The sequence below is a fragment of the Pseudorca crassidens genome, chromosome 6 (genome assembly GCF_039906515.1).
Source record: "Pseudorca crassidens isolate mPseCra1 chromosome 6, mPseCra1.hap1, whole genome shotgun sequence".
Classification (NCBI taxonomy): Eukaryota; Metazoa; Chordata; class Mammalia; order Artiodactyla; family Delphinidae; genus Pseudorca; species Pseudorca crassidens.
The window spans coordinates 44116964-44136428 of NC_090301.1; the positions used below are offsets into that span (position 1 = coordinate 44116964).

At 36.0% G+C, this 19465-nt stretch overlaps 1 protein-coding gene across 1 annotated transcript; it reads left to right on the forward strand.

Moving 5' to 3' along the window:
• Positions 1-9041: 9041 nt before the first annotated feature.
• MSTN (myostatin) lies at positions 9042-15471 on the forward strand. Its single transcript, XM_067739868.1, has 3 exons — positions 9042-9569; positions 11413-11786; positions 13836-15471. The coding sequence occupies exons 1-3, from the start codon at positions 9197-9199 to the stop codon at positions 14214-14216; spliced, it is 1128 nt and encodes a 375-aa protein (XP_067595969.1). The 5' UTR covers positions 9042-9196; the 3' UTR covers positions 14217-15471.
• The last annotated feature ends 3994 nt before the right edge of the window (positions 15472-19465 follow it).

The window sequence follows — 19465 nt, forward strand, 5'->3', positions numbered from 1 at the left end:
AAAATTTATAGTACAGGTGATGTAGTTCTTAGAGCTCCCAGCAGGGGCCAGAATGTTCATGTTTATGGACATTCACATTAAATGACAATGTTTTTACTGTAATTCAAGATTGTATCTATTTTTAAACCAATAAGAAAGTCAGATAGAACTTTTTATAGTTAAAATTACTAAAAACTTCTGACTTATTAATTTAAAATTTCAAGAATGTAAATATATAATTCAAAATAGCGAAAAATGAGTTTGACAGAAGTAGTAATGTTCTGTAACAAAAGGCTAACCCCTAATATCTGAGCAAATAGGTATACAAAGTACTTTTAGTCAGTAGACACTAAAACCCCTACACTAATTGCCAAACTCAGGTCACTGGGTCTTTCAGTTGCCAAGCCAGACTATGGACTGGGTCCAAGAACAAAGGGCACCACTGTGGCGTTGACCCAGGAAATTGGGCACTGACCCTATTTGTTAATTTTAGAATATTAAAAAACTTCCTAACTCAATATAAGAGAAGTACTGGTGCTTCCAAAGTATTTCAATGCAAATTGCCTTTGTGAATCAAATAAATTGTTTTTAATTTAATTCTAATTTAAGTCATGTAACCTTTCTCTGGACCTCAGTTTCTCCATCTGTTCAGGAGTACATTAGATATGATAATCTACTAAAATTCAATTTTTTTTTCCTTAGACAAAAAGCATCTTTTTTTTCCTGTCTCTAGTTCTTGGCATAGTCTCTGTCACAAACCAGGTGCTCAGTAAATGTTTAATGAACAAATAAATGAATAAATAAACAAATGAATAAACTTTTAGAGAGGTCTTTCTAGGAATTTACAAAAGAATTTGGAAACAGAATGCCTTTGAAAGCCAATCTTCTGCGAATTATGAAAAACAATGCTTTAGGCAATTCCAAGGAAATAAGAAAACATTTTCTGAATACTCTTGAAAAGAACTGAATTCTTTCATGGCTATCACTACTTCCAAGTCACTAACTGAGTAAAGAGGGAGTTAATTTTTTTAAAGTGTTTTAAGACTTTAAAATCTAACTCTAAAACAAATTAAAACATTTTTTTTATGTGCTGAAACATATTCTGTATTGAGTCAATGGTTTACAAAGTTCCCCCAGAACAAAACCCTGAAAATTGCAAGATTTTCTCTTGGGGAGTGGTTGTTTGCTGGAAGGCTTATCTTAATAATAAGGGAGGGTAAATATTTCAAAACTAAAGGTGTAATTGTGCCAATTCAATCTATATTGTCACCTGCTCCAGAAACCATGTGCTTGTTCTAAGATAAATAAAACCATCATGAAGGAAATCAGTCATCAAAAATAATGAAAATGAACTTCTTATACTCAGTTTCTCATTTGTAAATTTTTAAAATTTTACTTCATTAAACTCGGGGACAAATGTATAACTGCAGGCAGAAGTTTCTGTGCCTTCTTAATCCAGAGAGGTGGGCAATGGTGTGGAAGTTTAGACCAAAAGTGAGCATGTAGGGGCTTCCCTGGTCGCGCAGTGGTTGAGAGTTCGCCTGCCGATGCAGGGGACACGGGTTCATGCCCCGGTCCGGGAGGATCCCACATGCCGCGGAGTGGCTGGGCCCGTGGGCCATGGCCGCTGAGCCTGCGCATCCTGCGCATCCGGAGCCTGTGCACCACAACGGGAGAGGCCGCGGCAGTGAGAGGCCCGCGTACCAAAAAAAAAAAAAAAAAAAAGTGAGCATGTAGGTATAGCAAATTTGAAAGCCCAACTAGAGACTGCTATATATTATATCAAGGAATCTGAGACATCCCTGCATGCTATCTCACTGCATGTACATTCAACAGAAACAAAAATAAAATTCAAGTCCAGTAAAAGGGGCTAAAATTAGTGAATCACGGGCTTTTTCCAGACACCAGCCACTGCCTTTGGGCAAAGGACTTAAGTAGCTATGCTTACTTTCTATTAATAGAATAAAGAAATTATTTGAGCCAGGTCCTCAAAGATTGAATAATGTAAAGATTCATTCTCAAGGAAAAACAATTTTTTCGAGAACTCTCATAGATAAAAGTCAACCCCTATCACTTTAGATGACACTTGAAGCCAACTTGAGTATAGTAAAAAACTCAATTGTAAACACTTTTGAAAATAACACTGTAGACACTGTATTTGTAGCCACTGTATAAAATGAAGACATCAAAAATAGAAGGTGGTTATCTGAATGATCCAGAATATACATCAAAAACTAGGTTTTATAAATGATACAAATGAACCTATTTACAAAACAGAAAGAGTCACAGATGTAGAAAACAAACTTATGGTTATCAAGGGGGAAAGGGGGGGAGGGATAAATTGGGAGATTTGGATTGACATATACACACTACTATATATAAAATAGATAACTAATAAGAACCTACTGTATAGCACAGGGAACTCTACTCAATACTCTGTAATGACCTATACAGGAACAGAATCTAAAAAAGAGTGGATATATGTATATGTATGACTGATTCACTTTGCTGTACAGCAGAAACTAACACACCATTGTAAGTCAACTATACTCCAATAAAAATTAATTTTAAAAACTAAGTATACATTTTGAAATTACTTATGGAACTCATAGACACCCCTGGGAAGCTAAGGTTGGTTGGAAAGAGCATTCTGGGAAATAGGTTGATTTCTGGCCCACCTGGGTTGGCTATTCAAGGAGCTATGCCTTGGGGTAAACTGAGGCAATAAACTCTATCCCAGTTACAGGGGAAAATGCCTTCCTGCTGGTATAAGGAGAAAGCAGGGAGAGAAGGAGTACTTTACAACAAAGAATATGGATAAGGAGGAGACTGTAACACGTATAATCAGTTCACAGTCTCCCTACCGGGTCAAGGCCAAGAAGATTGTTCGGCCTTTGCCTTGCCTACACAGGCGCACACACACACACACACACACACACACACACACACTGCCCTTTTGAGATTTCTTTTCTGCTCTCTGGCTGCTTTTGACTCAATTTGAACTAAATAGAACCTGTGTTGGGTAAGGGCTCTGGTAGTCTTAAATAGTGGTATCACAGCAAGCATGGGCACTCCCTAGCAAGGTCTTGTTAATAGTTACACAGTGTCTCTGCATAGTCACAGATCATTGAATGCAAAAGTTCCAGTGGAATGTTCGAGTGTTCGGTGCGCTAGCACAGAACTGCTAGAGGTGGCAAGGACACACAGGGACCTCCCAGTACTGGTACTCTCTACGAGGGCGAGTAAGAGGGAACCCAATAGAAATGTTATGAACCACAGAGCAACCCGAAAACACAACAAGAGCCATTTACAAAGTCTATAAATATAAACATAACAATATATTATGAATATAAAACTATACCTACTGAAAAATTAGAAAGTCGAACTTTCTTGTATTTAAGGAGACATTCATTCATTTATTGGTTCCGTTATCAGTAAACACATTTGAGAATTGTAATAATCTATATAATTAACACTAAGTCTTTTGAGTCTAGTCTCTTTTCAATGGAAAAAAGAGGAAGCAAAATTATAACTTAATTTTTATTCTTTGTATTTCAAATGTATAATGAATAAACTAGAGTTCCCACTTCGGAAAGGAAGGAAGAGAGAAAGCACATTTTGAAGCTTTCCTGAATTAATACTACCTCTAAAGGACAATGGACTGCAAACGTTTTGTTAACTGGGACATTATTATGACACACTGCCATAATATGAATGTTATCACCTCAAGACTGACCTGAAAACCAACTAAAGAAATCCCTCAAGACCAGATTGCAGCCTACACCCTAGAACTGACAAATGTTGTGCAAATGTCCTCTAGAGAACCTACAAGTTAGTAGTTGGTGATTATAAAACAATAAAATTTATATTTCTGCTCTTGGCAATAATTATATATCAGTAAATAAATACAGTGTCTAAAAATAACCATGTTTGAGGTCTCATTAAAAGTACAACCATAGGGGCTTCCCTGGTGGCGCAGTGGTTGAAAGTCCGCCTGCCAATGCAGGGGACACGGGTTCGTGCCCCGGTCTGGGAGGATCCCACATGCTGCGAGCAGCTAGGCCCGTGAGCCATGGCCGCTGAGCCTGCGCTTCCGGAGCCTGTGCTCCACAGCGGGAGAGGCCACAACAGTGAAAGGCCCGTGTACCGCAAAAAAAAAAAAAAAAAAAAAAGTACAACTATAGATATTAAGATGAGAGGACTTCAAGTTAGAGGGGAAAAAAATTCAACTGAAGCAATATAAAATGTATTACTTTGGGGGAAAGTGTGGTCTGGGGATCCCTGGAGTGAAGACCCTTTCAGAGAGTCTGTGGAGTAAAAACTATTTTCATAACAATGCTAATATTTTCTTGCTACTCTCATTTTTTCTTATATGTATAGTGGGGTTTTTCCGGAGGCTCCGTGATATGTGACGGCATCATCACTTTGTCAGCAAATAGAATATATGCTTGCATGTATCTGTATTCTAACATTTCTCATTTTTAATTTATAATACGTTAAATATTGATAGATATGACCCACACAAACAAAAGCTTTTGAGGATCCTAAATAACTTTTCAGAGTAAAGGAATCTTGAGACCAAGAAGTCTGAGAACTACTGTTTTAGGTGATACACCTCAAGTTAAATGGCACAGCTCATCAAATTTCTTCCTGTTTTATATTGAAGAGACTAGATTGTAGGCTTCACGAAGACAGTGACTGTTTCTGTCTGGCTCACTGTTTTCTCCTCAGAATCTAGCATGGTACCAGGCACACAATAGGCATTAGAATGTTTCATAAAATAATAAATGAATTAATACAGTTAACACTCAAACAGCGCAGGGGTTAGGAGTGCCAACTGGTCTTCCAGTTGAAAATCTGCATATAACTTTACAGTTAGCCCTCTGTATCCAAGGTTCTTGCATCTGAGGATTCAACCAACTACAGATGGTGTAGTACCATAGTACACATTTAGCGAAAAATGTGCATATAAGTGGACCCTCTCAGGTCAAACCCGTGTTGTCCAAGGGTCCACAGTACATACATACATGCATACATGCATTCATAAGTGAAGGCCTTGCCAAATGACTTATTCAAGGTCACATAAAATGTCAGCAACAAATCCAGAACTATATTCCAGATCTCCTGTCTGCTACTCCTATACTGTTACTCCCTGGCTCAAGGATACTTTTGTTTTTGTTCACTTTTGTTCTGTAATCTATTGAAAGCATGGATAATCAGGTATTGCCACTGTGAGATGACTACCTCTCTCATGCTGTTATGTGAGTTGAGCACTAGACAATTTTTTTCTGGCCTTAAGCATAATCAGAACAGTGTGTTACCAAAGGGCTATCATCACAAGGAAGTGGCAAGAGTGATCAGATAAAATACAACTTTCTGTTTTTTTCCCACAGCAGAGTTGAATTTTTCATGATTCATTCTTATTCTAATTCCTAGTCTCCTCCTTTCTTTGGCCACATCATTAAACTTCTGGCAAGCTTTTACGTTAATGCACTCAGTAGTTCCCAGACTGCAAAGAGGAAAACCATAAATGTTTTTTGGGAAATATGCCTTGTACTCTCAAAGTTGTTTTGAAACATCCCCCCTGGTATTTGTAAGAGAGAAGAGAGAAGTTTGCTTCCTATCTTACTTATGGTTACAGAAATGTAAGGCCCACCCAGTACAAAGAAGCACAGTGGGAAAGAAAAATACAAGTCTTGTGAAGAGGTGAACTGGCCACCTAAATTGACTCCTGTGAGAAACTGCTTTCAAAGATGGCAAACCTAAGACAAAGCCAAAAAGCTGGTCGGCCATGCCCTCCCATCAACTAGAAGGAATTCTCTACTCACTCATCCTAATGACACAGTCCTGTCTTCATGAAAGCAGCCAGAGCCAGACCTCCAGCAGTCAGACCACGGTGAAGGTTCCTACTGCTGGCGAACCTTCCTGCTCTGGGGCCTTGGGAAGGTTGCTGTCACTGACACTGGAGAAGGCGTATATGTTCTTGAAACTTCTTGAGAACCTCTTAACTCATTCATTACTGATGTCTAGAGGCGTTGATTGAATATAGTTGATTCTCAATATTCATAGTAGTTACGTTCTATCAAGTCACTGCTGACACTGAATGAGTGATTACTGAGCCACTGCTCCTAGGGGAAACACAAGGTTACATCCTGTCAGCATCTGGTCACATTTTCGTCAACCAATCAATATATAACCTTGCTTTAGGTGCATTTCTGTTTTAAAATATCTTAGTTAATATATATTGCTGATTCATTAACATTGGATTCACAGCCAAAAGCCCTATAACTGAAGCCTGAACAAAGCTTACATAACACACATATTTTTCCATAAGGAAATTTTTTCCCAAAGTTCTATCACAACCTTCTTTTTCAAAAATTGTGGTAAAATACACATAACAAAATTGACTATTTAACCACTTTTAACTGTACAGTTCAGTGGCCTTAAGTACATTTACACTGTTGTGCTACCATGAGCAACAGCCATCGCCAGAACTTTTTGATCTTCCCAATTGAAAACTCTGTATCTATTGAACAGTGGCTTTCCCCCATCACACCCCACCCCTCCTCCAGTCCCTGGCAACCACCATTCTATTTACTTTTCATCACAGCCTCCCTGTGCCTAGGAGCACAGCACTTCAGCACTATGCTTGGGGGCCACTTTGAACGCAGAATCACCCCCAAAAAACCATGCAAAAATGTGAAAAAAAATGGTGCTATATAGATTGTAAAAAGGGCACTTATTAAGCATAAGTGCTGAAACAAGGCAGAGAATTGCCTTGGTTGACCTGAACTGGGATCCTGTGTGTTGGAAGCCTCAAATTTTTTGCTGCGCTGTGCATGTGCGTGAATGACTACAAAAGCGCCATGAGTATTGATTACGGAGTAAAAAATAAGTTTCGGCAATGAGACAAATTTGCAAACATGGAATCCGTGAGTAATAAGCATCGACCATGTGGAAATGATGACCTTTGTTTCCTCTATTCCAGGTAGTAAGAATAAACAGCTGAAATGTGCCTTGTGATAGGGCTGCCTTAGAACATTTTACTAGAGAGCTAGCCTACGTGAATTGATAATTGGCAGCTACAAACTGAAGCAGTTCTAGTTCATGTGGAGGATAAATTTAAGCATAGTCTCAAACCCCTCTGCATGAAACAAAGACCAAGTACTCAAGTACTAGTTATCAATCACTTACTGTGTGACAGGCAGAATACTCAGCAATTTACATGTATTATTGAATTACATCCCCTCCAAAACTCTATGAGGAAACTGAAGGTTAGAGAAGTTAAGTATCTCATCCATTATTACATAGTTAGAAGTGGCAAAATTGAGATTTGAACTCAGGTCTATCTGACTGCAGAACCTGAGGTCCCAACTGCTATGCAATTCTAATAGAGTTAAAAAAAAAAAAAAGATTTGATTTACTCAGAAGTATATAGAAGCATATGTTACAATCATTATAACATTACAAAGATTTATATGCTGAAAAATAAATTTACCAAACAAATAAAACTTTATAAGCCTGATCTAATACTGCTCCACAACAAACAATATCTGAAACCTTTCAGGGCATCTGGTTTGTGTCTGGTTTTCCTTAATCTTTAATGATGGGCAAATCTAATGCATTATGTAAGGCCATTTTTTCTCAAGAGATGTAGATACCTCTTAAGAATTTGATGAAAATGCATTAACTTTTCAGGCTACTGAGTTGCATTTTAGTGCACTGAGGCAGTAAATTAGTGTACAATGTGCAAAAGTAGTGACCTAAAAAAATGAATATTTGATATGAACCACTGCATTCTCTTGGAAAAGAAAGTAATGGATTAACTCTCTCAGGAGTCCTTAGCTTCCCCAAAAGAAGTAGGAAGAATAAATCTCCTGTGGCCTGGAAACAGCTTCTGTTTCTCGCTGGCTATGTTTGTTTAGCTTTTTAATAGTTCATTTGATTAGATCTTGTGGCTCCCAAAGCTAAGGTTGAGAGTTTGATCCCTACAGAGGCCACTTAAATTTAGAGAACAAAAAGCTCTATTCTCTGCTCCCAGACCTTACCCCAAATCCCTGCCAGGTGTCTGCCCTCTGGTCAAATGAGAAACTGGCAAAGGGGTGCAAACCTAGCACAGTTGGGAAATAGAAAAATGGGCACCCTTTATTATGGTGCTCCTTTCCTTTTATGTGTCCACAATATTTGGATATAATTTATAGACAGTAGATACTATGGTTTTTCTTTTACCCCTGGAAATCTGAGGAAAACTTCATTACCAGTCATAAAATTCATTATCTTAAGCTTATTCTAAGTTCTTCTAAGCTTATTCTAAGTTCAGATAGCTGACATTATCCTCTTGGTAATAAACAACGAAAAAACACATCCTCAAAGCAATATTAATCTGCAACTTTGGGATAGGAAATAATAGTAATCAGTCAAAAACTGAACACAATTTTCATATGAATAAAAGATATTAAATTATTAAAAAATAATTTCATGAGCAGTTTAATATTAAAGTAAGTATGATTTTCATTATGTGTTAAGAATTTATTCAGGAAAACAAGTTTCTCAAATTATAGCCAAAAATCTTTTACTAGTATCACTATCTTAACTTTAAATTTAAATCTGTATTTCCCTAATTACACAGTACTAAAAATAATTTACTACAACAAATAAAAATCCTTTTACTTCAAATCCTTGCCTAAATAATATAAAATCATTTTATTTTTTGAGGAAAAGACATTTCAACTTTTTAAGTATGAAGTGTAAATTAAGATTTACTTATTTAAATTATAATTTTAAAGTTTCACATATAAAGATGAACAAGATCTAAGTGTAGTTTATATTATTGTTAAAATAGATTTTAATTTTTCAAATGTCACATATATCTTTCATTATTTGTAGATTTATTTCTTTTATGAAGTAGTCAAATGAATCAGCTCACCCTTGACTGTAACAAAATACTGTTTGGTGACTTGTGACAGACAGGGTTTTAACCTCTGACAGCGAGATTCATTGTGGAGCAAGAGCCAATCATAGATCCTGACGACACTTGTCTCATCAAAGTTGGAATATAAAAAGCCACTTGGAATACAGTATAAAAGATTCACTGGTGTGGCAAGTTGTCTCTCAGACTGTGCAGGCATTAACATTTTGCTTGGCATTACTCAAAAGCAAAAGAAAAGTAAAAGGAAGAAATAAGAACAAGGAAAAAGATTGTATTGATTTTAAAATCATGCAAAAACTGCAAATCTATGTTTGTATTTACCTATTTATGCTGATTGTTGCTGGTCCAGTGGATCTGAATGAGAACAGCGAGCAAAAGGAAAATGTAGAAAAAGAGGGGCTGTGTAATGCATGTATGTGGAGACAAAACACTAAATCCTCAAGACTAGAAGCCATAAAAATCCAAATCCTCAGTAAACTTCGCCTGGAAACAGCTCCTAACATCAGCAAAGATGCTATAAGACAACTTTTGCCCAAAGCTCCTCCACTCCGGGAACTGATTGATCAGTACGATGTCCAGAGAGATGACAGCAGTGACGGCTCCTTGGAAGATGATGATTACCATGCTACGACGGAAACGGTCATTACCATGCCCACAGAGTGTGAGTAGTCCTATTAGTGTAGAGCAACAGTTCTGCTGACTGTTGTTCTAGTGTTTATGAGAAACCGATCTATTTTCAGGCTCTTTTAACAAGCTGTTGGCTTGTATGTAAGTAGGAGGGAAAAGAGTTTCTTTTTTTTCGAGATTTCATGAGAAATATACTAATGAGACTGAAAGCTGCTGCATAATTTGTTTCCTTAGAGAGCTAAAAGGCTAAAAATAAAATGCTTGCATAGCATTAATGTTATACAGTTTAATGTGACAACTACAACATGCTTATGCTTTCACAGCTTAATACACCAAGGTAAGGATTGGGAGATACTACAAGCAACGTGAAAAACTTGAAATTTTTTAACTACATGAAATTTCATAACTGCATTTGGTTGTCTGAAATATGCATTTATAATAACAGGTTTTTTCATAATAAAGAGAACTGGAAAGAAATTTGTAGATGTTGAAGCCTATGTGGGCATTTGCTGAACACCTAGAATGACTTCTGTTATTCAAAACTATTTCTCACAGTGTCTTTATGTTCTTCACAAATTAGAGTTATCTAATTTTGAAAGCTATTACAACACTGGAAAATATGAAAAAATATTTTTTATAAATTTAATGTATTACTAAGAGCAATGATGAAGTAAACATAGCATAATAATAATCATGAGCTAATTATCAGAAAATGCTAAGAAATAAACATTTTAATTGAGTAGGCTATGGCTCACAAAGTCCCACTTATACCTTGACCATGGTACTATTGTTGAAAGTACCCGATCTGCATATTTCCAGGCAGGCACATGCTTCATAACCTCCTAAAGTATTATTTTACTCTTCATAGGAGGGAGGACTATTACCTGTAGTATCTACATTGCTTCTGGAAGATAATATACGTCATACCATTCCTGTTGCAGGCAGTCCAAAACTATACTCAAGGAAAGTGGGACAGGCACCTTAACAGAGAAGGCATGACAAGAAAGAGTTTTGTGCCATATGTCTGTGATCTTGCTTTATAGAGTGGTTTACCCACTTTAAACTGGACTCAAAACAGTTTCAAAATACTGTTTTTCTTGTTAAGTAATTAGGTTATAATGCAACGAATAATTTTCCTTTAAGACTGTGCTATCAGATAATCCTGGAGTAGATCTGCCTTATTTATAAACAATCTTGGAAAACCAAAAGGAAAGAAATTTCTAAGTGCTTCTGCTTACAATGACAGCCTGGCCCTAAAGACAGTGTTTTCTAAGTTTTGAGATAGCCTGAATGCAACATTTAGATTTTGGTGCTACTTACCTGCTAGTTTTGTTCCTTTAAAAGGCTATCCCAGCACCCAAACATAACAGATGTACTATATTTTCTACTAATTCCTGAGGCTCAGTTGCTCAGTGTCTTGTCCCCAGGTAATTCAGGCCTGGGGGAAGGGTTCCTTCTTCCAGACTGATTGGTACAGCTGCTCAGTAAGTGTAACTACTCAGATTCCCAAAGAATTCTAAGTGGATGTTCCTCCACAGTTTCTCTTGTTCTCTCTAATCATCATCATCTTAAAATTTCATCCACTTTTCATTCCTTAATAGAATTTTCCTTAGTCCACAGTTCTCTGGAGAGGAAGTAGGTTCCTCCTAAACAGCTGAAAAAACATACATCTAAGAAAATCTGAAAAGCTATAGTAATTATTTTATTTGATAGTTTTCTGAGTTATGAATGAAATTCTACAGATTTTTTTTCATTTTAAAAGACTAACTGTGCACACATTATTCCAATAAACATGCTCATTGATTAATATGGAGGACTTCATGCATCTGTCATGAAAAATGATTTCAGTAACTCTTTTTTTTCTTATTCATTTATAGCTGATCTTCTAATGCAAGTGGAAGGAAAACCCAAATGTTGCTTCTTTAAATTTAGCTCTAAAATACAATACAATAAAGTAGTAAAGGCCCAACTCTGGATATATCTGAGGCCAGTCAAGACTCCTACAACAGTGTTTGTGCAAATCCTGAGACTCATCAAACCCATGAAAGACGGTACAAGGTATACTGGAATCCGATCTCTGAAACTTGACATGAACCCAGGCACTGGTATTTGGCAGAGCATTGATGTGAAGACAGTGTTGCAAAATTGGCTCAAACAACCTGAATCCAACTTAGGCATTGAAATCAAAGCTTTAGATGAGAATGGGCATGATCTTGCTGTAACCTTCCCAGGACCAGGAGAAGATGGGCTGGTAAGTGATTACTGAAAATAACTAAAAACCTTATGTTTTTATTCATAATGTGAATGAATAGTAGTGGAAAACAACTACCAATTTCCTATGCTCATAAGCCGGACAAAGGTATCTTACCCCGATGGTAGCCCTGTACCCAATAAAAGTAGGTGTCCAATTTCATATCCTATGAAACACTCTCTTGATACTTTTAGTTTGTATGAGGACTTAAAGAAAAAAGTTACACCATAGTCCTTAACTTCTTAAGGAATTATTTTGAATTGGGAATGAAATATAAAGTGCTTTTCATTGATGTGCTATATGATTATATAAATAAAAACATGAAGTCTTCATAGTGGATTCTAGGACATACCCAAAAAAACATTTTTTTCCCTAGAAGAGTGCCAAAGGTGTTAACATTTTTTTTGGCTTAATAAAGTGGAAAAAATAAACTCTAAAAATTATAATTGAAATAAAATGCTTTTAATTATAGCAACTAACTAAATACAATATGTTTAGACTTATATGCTATTACATATAGTATATTTAAGATCCCTCAAGATAAATGTTCCTTATTTTCTAGGCTGTTAATGCACTGATGTATATGTGGATTATTCTGTGAATTACCCCAATAAAATTTAAAATTTCGGGGTAGTTAACCTGTACCAACAAGCTTATTTCTGAACTGTCTTACTATTCTTCTGCAAGAGTTTACTTAGGTAATGCCAACTAATTTAATATCAGGTCAAACAGAAGACAATGCCTTATATATTATAAAAATTAATAAAAACCATTTAAAACCTAGTATAAATTTAGAGTTACTCACTCTTCTGGCTTATCTATGCTTGTGTTTACTTCTGTTTTCAAAAACTTATTTAATGTGACCATATCTTTTACTTCCATTTATTGATATAATTTACAACAAAAGATTATACTTGTAAGCAATGTGATAGCTTTTCAGTTTTTAAATGGTCTTGCTTGTAAAGAATATATAATTAGTAAGTCATATCTAATTTAAATGAAAACATATTCTTTAAGAGATTATACAATTTTCCAAGTGATCTATTTTTCTTTAAATATGCTACATAAAATGTTACTGACTCCCAAAATGATGTTATTATTTTTTATAATCTTAAATACCAATAATTACCAGGTCTATTTTGATTTTGATACAGGATAAAAACTACTATTAATTATTTAGGAATGTGTTCTTTTTTATAGACAGCATTTTAATGATCAAAGTTGGTGATGTGACAGAGGTTTTATTTATTATTAAACAGATGGTTAATAAGATGTATTCCTCAGACTTTTCCATATAAAAGGAAAAATGTCTCAAATGCATGAAAAGATTGGGGTGGGGGAAGGATTAGCAAATTATTGTTTAAATATCTGAACAGCAACATTTTTCAGTGAAAGAATAAAGGAAATATTATCGTATCTTCTTCTGAATCTGTCCCTCCCTCTCTTGGAGTTGGTTGTTCCAACCCAATATACCTACCACTACCTTCATCACCCTACCTTCCTTTTTCCCATTACAATCTGTACAGTGCTGGGTGGTAACTATTTTGGTTTGGTGTTAATATCCAAGGAACCCTGAATAAGATCTAGTGAATGGAGGATGGATGAGTATACCTATCCCTCCAGGAGTCATCAGACATATTTAGCCACCATATTTAACCAACAAGCAGGAAGAGAGAAGCTAGCTTTTCCCCTTCCTCCTTTCTTCACTCCTCCCTCTCTTTTCTGCTCCATCTCTCCCTTTCTTGCCGTCAATATTTTCAGAGCATCTATTATGTGCCAGGCATTCAGATACTCAAACTGGGGAAAACAAGAATAAGCAAGACAAAGATTTGACCACAGGGGAATCTGTATTGCTGCTATAGTCTTTTGAGCCATAAGGGAAGTATCAAGCCTAGTATAAATGAAAATTCCTTAATGCTGTGGCAACATTAAAACATAAAAACAAATGTGGCAGAAGCAAAATGATTAGTTTCTTTCTTCAACAACGACTGCTTGAGGTAGGAAGGTGTTTCAGGATCTATTACTAACTCTTCTTTCCTTTTCATACAGAATCCCTTTTTAGAAGTCAAGGTAACAGACACACCAAAAAGATCCAGGAGAGATTTTGGACTCGACTGTGATGAGCACTCCACAGAATCTCGATGCTGTCGTTACCCTCTAACTGTGGATTTTGAAGCTTTTGGATGGGATTGGATTATTGCACCTAAAAGATATAAGGCCAATTACTGCTCTGGAGAGTGTGAATTTGTATTTTTACAAAAATATCCTCATACCCATCTTGTGCACCAAGCAAACCCCAGAGGTTCAGCAGGCCCCTGTTGTACTCCCACAAAGATGTCTCCAATTAATATGCTATATTTTAATGGCAAAGAACAAATAATATATGGGAAAATTCCAGCCATGGTAGTAGATCGCTGTGGGTGCTCATGAGATTTATACTTGTTTCATAACTTCCTAAAAAGTGGAAGGTCTTCCCCTCAACAATTTTGAAACTGTGAAATTATGTACCACAGGCTGTAAGCCTAGAGCATGCTACAGTCACTTACGCATAAGCTACAGTATATGAACTAAAAGAGAGAATATATGCAACGGTTGGCATTTAACCATCAAAACAAATCATACAATAAAAAGTTTTATGATTTCCGGAGTTTTTTAACTTGGAGATCAAATTCCATTTATGTTCATATATATCATAACATATGCAGGTAAATGAAAGCAATTCTCCTTGTGTTCTGGTGAATTAAAGGAGTATGCTTTAAAGTCTATTTCTTTACAGTTTCATTTAATATTTACAGAAAAATCTATATGTAGTATTGGTAAAATGCAGGATTGTTATATACCATTATTTGAATCATCCTTAAACACTTGAATTTATATTGTATGATAGCATACTTGGTAAGATAAGATTCCACAAAAATAGGGATGGTACACCATGTGCAAGTTCCCATTCCTATTCCGATTGATACAGTGCATTAACAATTCATGCCAATGGTGCTAATACAATAGGCTGAATGGCTGATGTTATCAGGTTTATCAAATAAAATACATTCAGTAAAGTAATGTTTCTCCTTTCTTCAGGTGCATTTTCATACTCCTCCAAATGGGGAATGGATTTTCTTTAATGAAAGAAAAATCATTTTTCTAGAGGTCTGGATTCAATTCTGTAGCATACTTGGAGAAACTGCATTTACAAGGCAGCCAAAAAGTATTCATTTTTATCAAAATTTCAAAATTATAGCCTGCCTTTGCAACACTGCAGTTTTTATGATGAAATAATGGAAATGACTGATTCTATCAATATTGTATAAAAAGACTTTGAAACAATTGCATTTATATAATATGTATACAATATTGTTTTGTAAATAAATGTCTCCTTTTTTATTTACTTTGGTATATTTTTACAGTAAGCACATTTCAAATTAAGTATTAAGGCACAGAGACATTTCATGTATGACAGAAAAGCAAATGCTTATATTTCGGAGAAAATTAGCTGATTAAATGTGGTCTTAAAACTCCATATGCTAATGGTTAGATGGTTATATTACAATCATTTTATATTTTTTACATTATTAACATTCACTTACGGGTTCATGATGGCTGTAAAATGTGAATGTGAAATTTCAGTGGTTTACTATTATTGTATTCAAATCTCAACGTTCCATTATTTTAATACTTATAAATATTATTAAGCATACCAAAATGATTTAACTCTATTATCTGAAATCAGAAAAATAAACTGATGATATCTTAAGAATTGTTAATTTTATAATTTGATAATGAATATATTTCTACATATATTTACTTCTATTTTGTAAATTAGGATTTTGTTAATCAAATACATTATACTTATGACTAAGTAAAATTATTTCCTACATCTAATGTGTAGAAACAATATAAATTATATTAAAGTGTTTTCATGTTTTTTGAAAGACACAACAGTTTTATGTTATAATGATTAATTCTGGATTTTTGGTTTTCACTTTATTGTAAAAGTTTAATGATTTAGCACAAAAGTTTGGTTTAGAAATTTTAGGTCTGCTACTCTAGTTTCTCATGAGTGAAATTCCTGTTAAATTGGTTCTGGTCAAGTTGCTTTAAACATACAAAAGCAAGGGCTAGTTACATCTGTTTCATTTCTCTTTATCTTGACCTGAAAACTATTTATATGTTTTCATAGGTTCAATTTCCAAATGCATTGCAGTTGGCAAGGGTATATGGTCCTAGAGTTACAAGTTCTACTGAAGCCACAGGGACACAGGGAAACTGCATTTTTTTCCTAGCACTTAATGATACTGGCACATTTATCTGAGTTTTGGGGGCACAAATTTTCAAACTGAATTGAAAAATAATTATAAAGTGCCTAGAATCCATCCCTGGCCAATTTAATAGCTTAGCTCTAAAGCAGTGACTATGTCTAATGGGGGAGGCGATTAAAATTTTGTTTAGTGTTATGGTTCTTAAATAAATAATTTATAATTATTATAACCATGAAATATATTACAGCAATTTACACTCATACAAACAAAGTGCAGTACTTTTTCTAATTCTGATACTGACATATTTAACACTGACAAGGCTGGAGCTGTAAGGGAGTTGCCCCTGTGCGGGGAGGAGCCAGCTGCGGTGACGGGGTAAGGCCACTTTTCAGTTGCACATATCAGAACATACTTCTTCCAGGGCCATGAATATACATGACCTTAAAGTCTGGATCAGCAGGCCCATTAACACACCTTAGGCTCTGGAGCACAAATAACTGGGGACCTTGATCCCTACAGTGGGAACTGTGAGGAAGGAACACCCTCCATTTCCAAGGACCCAGTTTCAGGATTCCCCAACCTTTATATTCACCCTTACCATGAGCCCCAGGATCACACCACTAACCTCTCCATTTGGTGGCCCACTTCAAAACCCATATGACCATGAAAGAAAGCATCAGGACCAATTTGTTTTGTGACAAGACCTAGGCATTTCTTTTTCTATTTTGCCTAGGTCCTAGGAATGGCAAAGGCGCTCTGCTATTCTGCCTATGGGCATGTCACTTTCATTTTCAGCACCCCAAGAATATTCACTTGTGATATGTGACACTAATCCCTGAAATTTTCAGAAAACATTATGTAAAGTTCAATGTAGTGTATCAGTTTTAATATTCTGAATGTTTTGTAATACTTCTCATACTTCCCACAAACCTATGTTAATTAAAAAAAACACAGTAAAAAATAAAAGCAAACAAAAAAACCCTTTCAGACTCTATGGTTCCTTTTGTATTCAAGTTGGTTTTCGCACTTCTGTAGAAAACTTTATTTTCTTAAAATAAAAAGGCAATATTTTGACATTGACAGTAGCTAGATTAGAACTCAATTATTCTATACCCCAAACGAAAACAAATCTATTTCACTTTAAACCACCATATACTCATTTAAGAATGTCAATGACCCTTTTGGGTCTTGTGGGACACTCTCACCAGGAAAAAGAAAACTCACAATTTTGCATATAATTTCAGGGAGCTCAGGGTCTTCTTAGAGCTCATTCATAGAATCTAGTTTATTTTCCTTCTTAAGATAAAAATTATGAAGTAATAAAGTATACTTATAAGGGCCTGCTTCCCAATTAATTAGTTTTAATCCTTAACCAATTGAATGTTTGAAAAGGAAAATAAGTATCAAATCGGCCTGGATGTCTTAACATGGCTAAAACACTTGCTAATTACCAAAACATTCTATGTTTCTTTTTTTTTTTTTTTTTTTTTTTACGGTACACGGGCCTCTCACCGCTGCAGCCTCTCCCGTTGCGGAGCACAGGCTCCGGAAGTGCAGGCCCAGCGGCCATGGCTCACGGGCCCAGCAGTTCCGCGGCACGTGGGATCCTCCCGGACCAGGGCACGAACCCGTGTCCCCCGCATCGGCAGGCGGACTCTCAGCCACTGCGCCACCCGGGAAACCCTCTATGTTTCTTAAAGATCATCCAATCATCAACTGGCAAGTCTGTGATAGATTAAACTAGACAACTGAATAAAAAGCACTTCAAATTATGAACTCACATTCTTCTTATGTGTCAAAACCAAAATCATAAATCATCAGGGCTTCTGATGTCTGGATGTCAGAATTAGGAGGGTATGAGATGATAATATTTACTGAGCACCAGATTTGTGCTAGGAACTTTCCTGACACACTCAATGTAGGAGACATTACTGTCCCCAGTTTACAGAAGAGAACTCTGAGACAATAGGAGATACCTCAGTGGCTGGTCTGAATTTGAATTCAGAGCAGTTCAACACAATGATTCATTGCTCTGGTTACACCAATTCTTCAACAAGTCCTAATGAAAGAGTGAAACTATATTTTTTAATGTATAATTTGTAATATACCCTTATATATGTTCAGCATTGGTTTCTGCAAATGTTGTGTGGCTGCATTTTAATAAGGAAGGTTAGAGTTGGTATTATGAGAAGGTGGAAGAAGAGCAGGTGATTAGCAAAGCAGAGAAATGTACAAACAGATAGAAGTGGGTCAATGTCATAGGATGTGACAGATGGAATAGACCTTAGAGATCATCTAATTTACACATGACAGAACTGAGGTCTAAAGAGAGGGTTGCCCAAAGTCATAAAGTGAATTGGTTCAAAAACTGAGACAAGAGTTCTGAAATGCTAGAGTAGAGTGGATGGTGGGTCAGAGTGAGAAGAATGATTCCAAAAGACAAAATGCAGGAGAGCTAAAAACAAAAAAAAAGCTCTGAGTCATGGTTTGTCAGCTGGGGAATGTCAATACTGGGCACTAACTAAAAGTCCGTAGGATTATAACAGTTCACATCTATCTTTTATCAGCCTGGAGATTATCTTGGACAAATAGACTCTAATGGGAAATCTATGGTAGTATGTGACTAAAACCACTACTTTACTGTGTACAGTAATACAAATTGAAATAATAATTAATAACTTTCAAAGTCCCCTCACATTAATGATGTAATTTTATCTTCATAATGCTGGAAGTATTATTATTATGCCCATTTCATAGAGGGAACTGAGGTTAAATTAAATTAATCAAATTGCCCAAAGAAATGTAGCATTTATATTTGTACATTAATTATATAAGAGATAGAAATAGTGAGCTTCCCTGGTGGCGCAGTGGTTGAGAGTCCGCCTGCCGATGCAGGGGACACGGATTCGTGCCCCGGTCCGGGAAGATCCCACATGCCGCGGAGCGGCTGGGCCCGTGACCCATGGCCGCTGAGCCTGCGCATCCGGAGCCTGTGCTCTGCAACGGGAGAGGCCACAGTGGTGAGAGGGCTGCGTACGGCAAAAAAAAAAAAAAGAAATAGAAATAGAAATCAAATAGTTACACTTGTTTGATCATTCATTCCAATACTACTCATTAAAAATGTAGCATGATAAAAAAATTCCATTTAAAATATCAAATGATCACTTTAAAAAATAAGACACATGGATACTATCCAGTGATATAACTAAGAAATTAAACCATAGGCTAAAATGTGATAAGCAAGTCATGACTTGCCTGGCACATGACGTATAGTGTTGAAATTTCATTTGCATGGTCATTCAGTTCCAATTTACACACTGCAAAACATATCAAATTAAACTATACTAATTTTGGTCATCCCTGAGTATGATGTCGAGCAATGAGAAGTGGTACTAAATTTAGTTCATTCATGCCTAGGTGGAA

Coding starts and splice junctions, on each gene's coding strand:
- MSTN (XM_067739868.1), top strand. CDS start 9,197: ATGCAAAAACTGCAAATCTATGTTTGTATTTACCTATTTATGCTGATT. Junction 9,570..11,412: donor CATTACCATGCCCACAGAGT/GTGAGTAGTCCT, acceptor ATTCATTTATAG/CTGATCTTCTAATGCAAGTG. Junction 11,787..13,835: donor GACCAGGAGAAGATGGGCTG/GTAAGTGATTAC, acceptor CTTTTCATACAG/AATCCCTTTTTAGAAGTCAA.